Here is a 10,335-nt window from a genome sequence, read left to right on the forward strand (position 1 = left end):
AAGGTTGCCGTTCTTTCCAGTAGGCCTCACCCCACTCGTGCAGGGCTTGGCAAGGATCATCTTTTTAATGTGAGGAACGGCAGTGACAAAACAACATTTAAATTTGACGGGGGAATGCAGAGGAGGTTTTTTGGCAGCATGTCACTTGGATGGGGGTTGCTCTCTCTCTCTCCTCTCTCTCTCTTTCTCTCTCTCTCTCTCTGTACACCGACAGAGCCACCCTGGCTTTACTGGCCTGGAGGGGGATAGAGGTGTCCTGCCCACTAATTTACTGCCTGGTACTTCTCCAGCGGATCCAAAGGACGATTTAAAAAGTAATCTGCAATTCGTAAACGTTATAATGGAGGCCCAAAGACAAAGTGGGGCACGGATCCAAAGTCTTCCTCTCTTCCCTCTCCCTCCTTCCCATCATCCTCTGTCCTTCCCTTTGCTCTAGTCTCTCTCAACAACAAAGAGAGTTCATGCTTTTTCCTGCATGAAACGTAGTGGAGCGTGTCCTTTTGATTTCCATAACAATAAGGATCCAAGGTTTTCCCTTCGGAAATTACTTTCCTCCATGTCCTTCTGTTCGTCCGGAACTTCGTTCCATCTTGGGTTTCCTTTCTTCCCGCAGCAAAGCGAGCAGGGTTTTCCTTCACGCCTGGTGTCTGTTTGGAGCCGGACCTTCGCTTTGCTGGTTGAAACGGCTTGTGTGCCTTGACTGAGGATATTTGAGCTGCTTGTGTCGGCCACATTATATTCTCCCCAAAACAATTATCCCAATCAATGTCCCTCTCTATTAAAACATCTGTAAAATCCCTTCTCATCCTGCTGTTCATTCAATGCTGTAGCCCCCACAAAGGGATTCTCCGAACTGAACTGGAATAATCGCCTGATCCGTGCGCTGGAAATATAATGAATCCCTACGACCTTCTGAAATATGTTCCTATAATTACAAATAATACACATTAATGCAGGCATTGATCGGCGGCATTGATGTTTCGGAATGCAATCAATGCAACGAGATGCGGCTGGAATTAGATTTTGAAGAACCGAAAAAAACACTAATATTTTCTATCCGATCCATGGATAAAAAAACATGTCCCGGTTAGAGGTCGATAGTCGGAACATTTTCAAGCATCGACCGTTCCCCAACAGAGCGGCATTTTGGTTGGATCAATTATGTTTCTGCGTCTCGCTGCACACCTTGACGGAACACAAACCAAACAGGATGCCGAAATGCAATAGAGTCCGTGGGAAGTACCTAGAAGAGTCTGCTATTGAATCAGAGAGACAGGCCTTGGAATGGCATTTGATCCCCATCTCGACTCCACGGTCTGCCGGGCCCACCGTATACCTCAAATAACGTGAGCGTCCAGGGGTAACCGCAGACGTCTTACTGTCGCACCGAAGTAATTCCCCCGGCTTTGGTGAACTCATCCCGGGACGCGGCGTGGAACAGTAAATACCTGGCGGGCGGCCGGGGACATAATTAGGTGCATGGGTGACTGGGTTGGTGTCGTCTGCGGCGGCGGCAGAGCCGTATCAAAGGAGAGAGCTTGCAGGGTGGTGCAGGGAACATTCAGGGCTTTCTGCTCTTGAGATTAGTGCTGGATCGGAACCTGGTCCCCAGGGGGAGCTGATTAGGGGTCAGGAGTTGAGGTGTCGCTTCTCCCTCAGCATGTGTGCAGCCTGTCTCCTGCGTGTGTGTGTGTGTGTGTGTGTGTGTGTGTGTGTGTGTGTGTGTGTGTGTGTGTGTGTGTGTGTGTGTGTGTGTGTGTGTGTATGTGTGTGTGTGTGTGTGTGTGTGTGTGTGTGTGTGTGTGTCTGCCTGCCTACCACCTGCCTGGTACACATTTGGTGTGTGAATGTGTGTCAGGGAGCGCCCTATGTTGTGCATGACTGTTGTGTGCGCGTCTGTGTGCATCCTTGTCCTTGCATATGCTTAACTATGTGCTTGTGTTCAGGGGCATGCTATGAAATAGAGAGGAAGGGAGAAAGTGAGTGGGTTTGTGTATATGTGTGTGTGTGTGTGTGTGTGTGCGTGTGTGCGTGCGTGCGTGCGTGTGTGCGTGCGTGCGTGCGTGCGTGCGTGCGTGCGTGCGTGCGTGCGTGCGTGCGTGCGTGCGTGCGTGCGTGTGTGTGTAACAGAGAGCTTCAATTAATCAATGTGTGTGTGTGTGTGTTTGTGTGTGTGTGTGTGTGTGCGTCCTCATACTTGCACTTGTGGGCATGTTTGCTATGAAATCGAGATGAAGAGAGAACATGCGCGTATGTGTGTGCGTGTGCGCACACGGCGGCACTGAAGTGGCAAAGAGAGAGCACGGTCCTTGAGGCAACCGGAACATCTTTTATTGCACAGAGTAATTAATTAAGCCATAAAATGGAGGCCTTCGCGGTGTGCCTTAAAAAAAAGCCCACATCTGAACGGGGGGCCCACGGAGAAGAGCCCAACGCCCCCCCCCCCCCCCCCCCCCCCCCGCCCCGCCCGCCGCCTTCCCTCTCCACACACCGCAGCCGCCCTCCTTATCCATTACTCCTCACGCCATTCGCCAGGCAGCCGCGCACTACGCACCGCTGCCCGCGCCTGTCAGTCACCGCCGTGGATTAAGACATTCATCAAGGTGTGCGTAGCGGGGGGGCGGGGGGGGGGGTTCTCCGTCTCGCCAGAGGCCAAAATGGTTGGCTTCGCTTTGATGCATGACGCCTGTGTTTCTCCCCGCTCCCTTCCTCTCTCGCCCAGGTGCTGTCAGTCCTGTCTCTCACCGAGGGCGTGTCCACCGCCATCTGCCCGCCCGGCCGCCGCCGCCGGCCGCCGCCGATCCGGGACCATGGTCCCCTGGGGGCCCGCGGGGACGGCCCTGACGCTGCTGACCCTGCTGGTGGTGCCGCCGGCGGGCCGGGCCTGCCCGTCCCGCTGCCGCTGCTACAGCCTCACTGTGGAGTGCGGCTCGCTGGGCCTGAAGGAGATCCCCAGGGGGTCCCGACCGCCACGCAGGTCAGCGGACCCCCCCCCCCACCCCCACCCCACACCGGATTCTACAAACAACATCCGTCAACTTTTCTTTAAGCTACCATTCCCGTTTTTAGTCGTTCAGTCGATTATTATCCGAACAGACTCGCTACGAATCAGCCACACACATCAGCCTATGGATTGGTTGTTTCTCGTGGTCGCTGCTTGTGTTTGGTTTCACTTTCAGTGGGAATGTGCAGTGTTTTGACTTGATGAAAACGCACCGTAAACCACACTCACTGTGTGTTGTAATTGCTGTGCTTACTATGTGAAGCAATTTGAGTCTGCCTTGTGTATGAAAAGTGCTCTATAAATAGAGTTGCCTTGCCTTGCTATTGCTGAGCAGGTCAGAGGAGGTATAGTGAAGGCATCTCCGTCCCAGCTCAAGGCCTTCACAGGGTTAGGCTGCGGAAGCCATTCGCTTTGTGTCTGGTGGGAGGCGACAGCACACTAACGACTACGCCGTGGCGGGCCCGTCCTCATCAGCGGCCGCTCCCATCAGGATGAACCAGTCTGGAGGGATGTGCTTTGGGGCCTGGGGTGGCAAGCATCAGGGTACACCGCATGGCGTCGTTTGTTAGCTGGAAATTGGCATCCCACTGCTCCTGCTCTCGCTGAGAGAGAGAGAGAGAGAGAGAGAGAGAGAGAGAGAGAGAGAGAGAGAGAGAGAGAGAGAGAGAGAGAGAGAGAGAGAGAGAGAGAGAGAGAGAGAGAGAGAGAGAGAGAGAGAGAGAGAGATCTATGGCTTCTTTTCTTTTTTGCTCTTGGGGTTGGGCCACCTCACATTACCGCAGCTCATGAATATTAATGAGGAGCGTGTCCGGCATAACGTCTCCATTAACCTCCGCCCCCCCCCCCCCACCCTCCCTGTTTTATTCAGCCAATCGCATCGATCCTCATCGTGCTCCACGCTTCCCACTTGTGAGAAGGGAGAGGAAGGGTGTTTCACCAATCAGGTGGACTTCCATGAATTATGGATTAAACCGCGCCGTGTCACAGGGTGCTTCCTCCCATCACTCACAGGACTCTCTGCTCAGCTCGCTTGGCTCTCCTCACACAACACGCTGGGCTCCTGCAGCAGCAGAGTTAGCAGAACTACCGGCAAATAAACCCGTTTCATGGCCCACTCCCACCACCCACGTCGTCGAAAGGCTTTGATTAGACTTCTCTCCGGGTCAATTCAAATTCAGGCCCTCGTCTTCGGGATGGCTTTGAACCAAAGCACTTAAAATCGAGTATGAGGTTGAGTGGCTTCAATTAAAACCTTCATGCTGTTGTTGGTGTGAAGAGGTGAGTCACGCTCTGTGTGTTTGTTGTTCAGGCGTAGGAGGCCCGTCTACCTGTAGGCTTCCACATAATCTGCGATCCCCCCCCGTCTGCTCCTTACCGATGTATCTCACAGCGGCTGTCAGCCTGCAGATGATAAAAGCCTCAGCTAAATGCTACAATTGCACAACGCTTGATAAGCAAAGACTCGCCTGATGGAAGCAACAGCGACATGTTGTCGGCCGTGTCATCGACGCACAGCGAGGGATAAGGTTTTAAGGACATTGGGGTTTGAACATGGTACCCTTTGGGAGGGGTCCAATACACAGAGTACACTGGCCCACTTTGATTCCTTCCTACACAGCAGTCAGGGGACGGCGACTACCCATAAATCTGTTCCCCTTATTAAAAAGGTTAATAAGTGGAGTACTCCTGTGGCTAACCAATACACTAACCTACCACACACACGTACACACACACACACACACACGCACACCGCCCCTGGGTCGACCCCCCAGCACCATGAGGGCTTCGGCATTCTGCCGCTCTCAGACTCTTTCACTGCCTTGAAACCTCTTTTCAAAAACCCATCTGTTCAAATGAGCCTGTACTCGGTTAAAAACACATTTGCATTCCCACTTGTCAGTTCTCCCCCCTCTGCTCCTGCTGTCGGTGACAGTTTAAAGTGTCCCCATCTCCAACCTACTCTACTGTTCATTTGAACAATAATGTTAGTTTTTTTTTTGTTGTTTCCCTGCCCTATAAAGCCACATCGAGATCCCTGAAAGGCCCATTCAATGTGTTATTATCATTATTACGGTTCCAGTCATACTCCGCTCTCTCCAACCCCCCCCCCCCCCCCCCAGACCTTCTTCCTCCAGGACAACGCCGTGGTCCAGATCCGGCTCCTGGACCTGTCCCGCCTGGGGGTCCTGCACTACCTCTACCTGCAGAACAACAGCATCTCGGCCCTGGAGCCGGGGGCCTTCCTCAGCCAGGGGGAGCTGCTGGAGCTGGCCCTGAACGGGAACCTCATCCACCTGGTGACGGCCGACGTCTTCCGGGGGCTGGACCACCTGCGCATCCTGTACCTGGCCGGCAACCAGATCACCCGGCTGCAGGACCACATCTTCAGGGGCCTGCACGTCAGTACACACCGCTCCTGTGCACGCTTCTGAGAGTTAGTCCCTGGGGGAGGGGGGCTCAGCCCCAGAGCCGTTTGGCTGGGAGTCAAACCGCCCGAAACCCGCCCTTGCATAGCAATGCTTATATCGCTATGCATCCATCCATGCTTTAGCCACGAGCTCCAGAAGGTGCACAAAGCCCAGTTGGCTCATGGCGGTGACGTGTGTGTGTGGGGGGGGGGTGACGCATGCACACTAGCATGCAAGTCACATCGCCGGAAACATGTAGGGGTATGAGTTAGTGCATGTTTTTTTAAAGACGCGCGAGGACACGTCAGCGGCTTGAAAAGGGAGAGCACAACCCCGCCTGAGAGGCCGGCAATGAGGCTGTGAGAGTGGCTGCCAGGCAACAGGGTAATGAGGCTGTAATGGCGCCGTTCCCTACAAACACACGGCAGGGGGTCCCAACCGGAAATACCACGATTGGACCACTTGAGGCCAAAATGGCCGTGAAGCGAGAATGCCTGCAAAACTGCAACTGTTTAGTTCTGCCATCATGGCCTTTACTGCCGCGTGCCATTTAGCTCGGCGCCTCACCCCACTACCACCCCCCACCCCCCCCCCCCACGTATCAAAATGTCATCGGCAGATTTACGACTTATGTTCACCACAGGGTTTTTAACTCCCTCCCGCCCGGATTTATGAGCTGAAATGGACGCCTTCCAGTAAATTCATCAATGTTTCGGCAGGGTCAATCCACCAAGGTTTCGGCAAGGAGAGCCGACAGGTTAGGACGCTAGGATTCCTTGGAAGGTCCTGGGTTCAAATCCCAGCCTAACTATAGGCATCCTTGAGCCAGAGGCCTGAGCGCTCCCCACTCCTGCCTTAATAAATGCATCTTAAAAACGGTCAAGTCGCTTTGATCAAAGAATCATCCGCAAAGACGGCCCCATAGTATTCAAATCCTTTTTCTCGACTCCATTTCCCCCCCATGTGTTCTCCTTCTCCTCCTGGCCTCCCCCCACAGCGTCTACAGGAGCTCCATCTGCAGGACAACAGCATCGAGCTGCTGGGGGACCAGGCCCTGTCCGGCCTGACCTCCCTGGCCCTGCTGGACCTCAGCCGGAACCACCTGCGCACCCTGGGACCCTCCTCGCTGAAGGCCCTGGTCAGCCTGCAGGTGCTGCGGGTCACAGGTGAGCCCTGTCCTCGCACTGGGGCAGACGCACACGTCTGTCATTCTGTCTGCCGTTTGTTCGTCCACTCACCCTCCGACCTCCTGTTATCCATCTACATATCTACCCAGCCATTCTTCTTCAATCCGCCGCCCACTCATCCGTTAACCTTCATCCATCTAAAACGGCTCTTTTAATCCATCGTCCCATCCCTATCTTCCTATCCACAAATCTGTTTCAAAATATAAAAAATACTTTTGGGTGTCTTTCTTTAGGGTCTATAAATGTTTGGTCGGGCTTGTGCAATACACCAGAAATCCTTTAAGGTGGAAAGACATTCAATATTTTTTACTCCAGCGCACAACGCCCGGTTACTTCTTCCTGCGCCGCAATGCGTTTATTGTTTGGGAAAAAGATAAAACGCCCACAATTATACGAGAGCACTGTACACTTCCAGAGCACCCGTCTTCATGCTGGAATGGCCCCTTTCAACTACAACATACTCATTAGAGCCAGTAAGCCCTGAAGCTCTGAGGACAGCTAATTAGTGGCCCATTACCTCCCCTATCTTTAGGCATACTCTGGTGATCAACCAACCTTTAGTGGAACAATTTGCAACCAATCAACCAATGCAACTGACCCAGGTACCAATCAGAAGGCACTAAAGCCCGGAGACCCTTGGTCCACTGGTTTCCTTAATGTGTTTCAGCCATCGCTCTCTAATACCATGCCGCACAAAAACGTCTCCACTCTTGAAAGGGGTTGGCTGGCTATCCAACCAACCGTACTCGCCACGACTCCAAAGCAGTGATTATTTTTCCTTCACAGATGTCTTGTACTGCCACCAACCTACACTCAATTCAAAGCATGCGGCTGCACTGCAGAAGGAAAGCCCAAAAAATCTGTTTGAGGTCAGATTCTAAAAATAGGCCACAGATATCTATGGCAACTTAAGCATCCATAGAAGGTCAAAAAATACTGTTACAGTTTTGTGCAGTATAAGTTCAGTGCAAATGAATAGATATTCAGAACCCCACCAAAGGCAGAGGAAACTGACCCAGTTTTGTCTCTCGCCTCATCCCAAAGTCAAATGGCGGGTTGTGCTCCTCCGACAGAGAACCCGTGGCGGTGTGACTGCGCGCTGGGCTGGCTGCGGACCTGGATCAGCGAGGAGGGCCAGCGCCTGCTGAGCTCCGCCGAGCAGCGCCGGCTGATGTGCGCCGAGCCCCCCCGCCTGTCCCACCTCAGCCTGGTGGAGGTGGCCCCCAACAGCCTGGTGTGCATCCCCCCCGTGGTGCAGCTGGAGCCCAGCCACCTCACCGTGCGCCTGGGGGAGAGCCTCCGCGTGTCCTGCCAGGCGTCGGGCTACCCCCAGCCCCAGGTCACCTGGCGGAAGTCCTCCCACGGCCGCACGCAGCTGTCCCCGCGGGGCCTGGTGCAGGAGCTGGGCCCTGACGGGGAGCTCTTCGTCCCGGGGCCCGCGGGCCCCGCCACCGCGTCTCCGTCTCCTCCTCCTCCCCCTCCCGCCTCTCCTCTAGGGTCTGACAAGGCGGCGGTGGGGAGCGGCGGCGTGGGCGGGCTGGTGCGTGGCGTGGAGGAGGGCGGCGAGCGGGACAGCTTCGACCCCGACACGGGCAGCGGCATGCTGTTCCTCAGCAACGTGACGGTGGCCCACGCCGGCCGCTACGAGTGCGAGGCCTGGAACCCGGGGGGCGTGGCCAGGGTGAGCTTCCACCTGGCGGTCAACATGTCCTCCTCGTCCTCGCCGTCCCAGTACTGGCCCCGCCTCCACGCCCACCCTCCGTCGTCGTCGTCCTCCTCCTCCTCCTCCGGCAGCTCCTCCTACTTCCATCCAGAGGTGCTGGACGTCAGCCAGGAGCCGCTGTACGAGCAGGACAGCATGGACTTCAACGCGCTGGGCGCCGCCACACAGACCGCCATCGCCATGGGGATCTCCCTGCTGGCGCTCACCGCCCTGCTGCTCCTAGTCATGATCTACACGCGGCACCGCCAGCGCCGCAAGGAAGAGCGCGGCTCCTACTGCACCAGCAAGGAGGAGAGCATCCTGTACGTCAACGACTACTCCGACGGGCCCACCACCTTCTCCCAGCTGGAGGAGTACCGGGACAACCAGGGCCACGAGATGTACGTCCTGAACCACGCCCGGCCCGTCCCGGGCCCCAGGGCCGGGGCGTGCCCCATGGTGGGCGGGTACTGCCAGCAGGGCAGCATGAAGGACGCGCTGCTGGACCACGAGATGGTGCAGACGCTGAGCCGCTCGGGTGTGGTCATGGGGCCCCGGAGGAACCCGGCGGAGGGCGGAGAGGGGCCCCCGACCCTGGACCCCGAAGGGCTGTTCCTGGGACAGAGTCTGCTGTTTGGGTCGCAGGTGGCCTACGAGATCCACTGCTGAGGCGCCCTGAGCGCTCAGCTGCCCCCAGAGACATCCGCTTTTTTTGCGTCCAGCGAGTGTTCCGATAAACTTTTCAATTCGGCTGGGAAACGCTGCCGTAACCATCAGTGCAAGGTGCTCTGGAGCGTTGCGTCCAAAAAAAATATCATAAATAATGAGCTTAATCTCGGAAGGAGAACAATGGTGTTCGTGCACCACTTGCACTCCAGAATTAGGATTGTTGTTGTACATTGATTGTTTTCGACTCGTGTTTCGTGACGACAAAAAAAGACAAGAACAAGTTACACTGATGCCGACTTCCAGTTGAACCCCCTGGGTATTTTATGGTACTGTACGTACATTAGGTTGACGGATTCGTGTACATCACGCTGAAAGACTTATGTACTATACATTGACGTATGTTAAGCAGGGCAGAAAGATGTACATCGTATTGACAGACTGATGTACAGCAGTGTTCTCAGACTTATGTGCATTGTGTTGACAGACGTGTGTACAGCAGGGTTGACAGACTTGTGTACAGCAGGGTAAGTAGTGTACGTTTTTAAGGATTTCGGTTTTAATGATACAGTATACTGTGAAGGCACAAGTAAAGACTAGTGTGGACATTGAACAATTATGAAGCGGATGGGAAAACAGAAATACTTTGATTTGATCAAGATCCTCAGAAAAAGCCAAAGCCACTGTAAAAGAGTGAGAAATACTGAGAACGGGTTTAGGGTTGTAAATCCAGTTTTGTAACGTGAGGTATTGTTTTATGACCTTGTGTATCTTTGTGTCCGTGCTCAACTGTTTTTGAAATTGTTTCATTATAATTATTTTTACTTGGTGTCGTCTTTCTTACGGCTGCTCATTTGGACGGCGTTGAATCGCAAGCTTTGTCTTCGTTCCATAAGCGCGAGTAGGCGTTGGATGGGTGAACAGCCGGCTGCGTTTTGACCGCAGCGAGTGCGGGTCATTTTGAGTTTCAATCATTCCTGTCTACTGTTTTTATAGTGTTTTCCGTCTCCCTTTTTTTAATGACATCGCCGCAGTCAAAATGTATTTCTGTGTCCGCCTAAATCTGGTGTTATATGTGTGGAAAATGACCCCGGTAACAGTCCGCTTCTGATGATTACATGTTTTCCGTCTACCGTCTTCAACTAATAAATTGTATTTTAAAACAGCCTGGCACAATTTTGTTTGAGATTGCGGCCCCTGCTTTCAGGATGCGGCAACGGGGACACAAGGAGTCAAGTGTGAGATGCAAGCAGAAATAATTTCCCAGCAGCAGTGATCTTTTAGATAATGACAGATGCAGATGTTATATCAGGCGTTAACACACAATGTGAGCATAAACACTTGTGGTAGATACGTCAGCAACTGACA

General features: G+C 53.9%; 1 protein-coding gene across 1 annotated transcript in view; it reads left to right on the forward strand.

The window, feature by feature from the left end:
* The window catches only part of LOC132463139 (leucine-rich repeat-containing protein 24-like), a 15,717-nt gene extending 5,585 nt beyond the window's left edge, over positions 1–10,132 (forward strand). The window contains 5 exon segments of the mRNA XM_060059084.1: positions 2,723–2,946; positions 2,949–2,977; positions 5,125–5,403; positions 6,410–6,578; positions 7,673–10,132. Coding sequence (XP_059915067.1) covers positions 2,811–2,946; positions 2,949–2,977; positions 5,125–5,403; positions 6,410–6,578; positions 7,673–8,970 — 1,911 coding nt within the window. The 5' untranslated portion in view covers positions 2,723–2,810 and the 3' untranslated portion in view covers positions 8,971–10,132.
* Positions 10,133–10,335: the final 203 nt, after the last annotated feature.

This window comes from Gadus macrocephalus, chromosome 8, assembly GCF_031168955.1.
Source record: "Gadus macrocephalus chromosome 8, ASM3116895v1".
In the NCBI taxonomy this organism is placed as follows: Eukaryota; Metazoa; Chordata; class Actinopteri; order Gadiformes; family Gadidae; genus Gadus; species Gadus macrocephalus.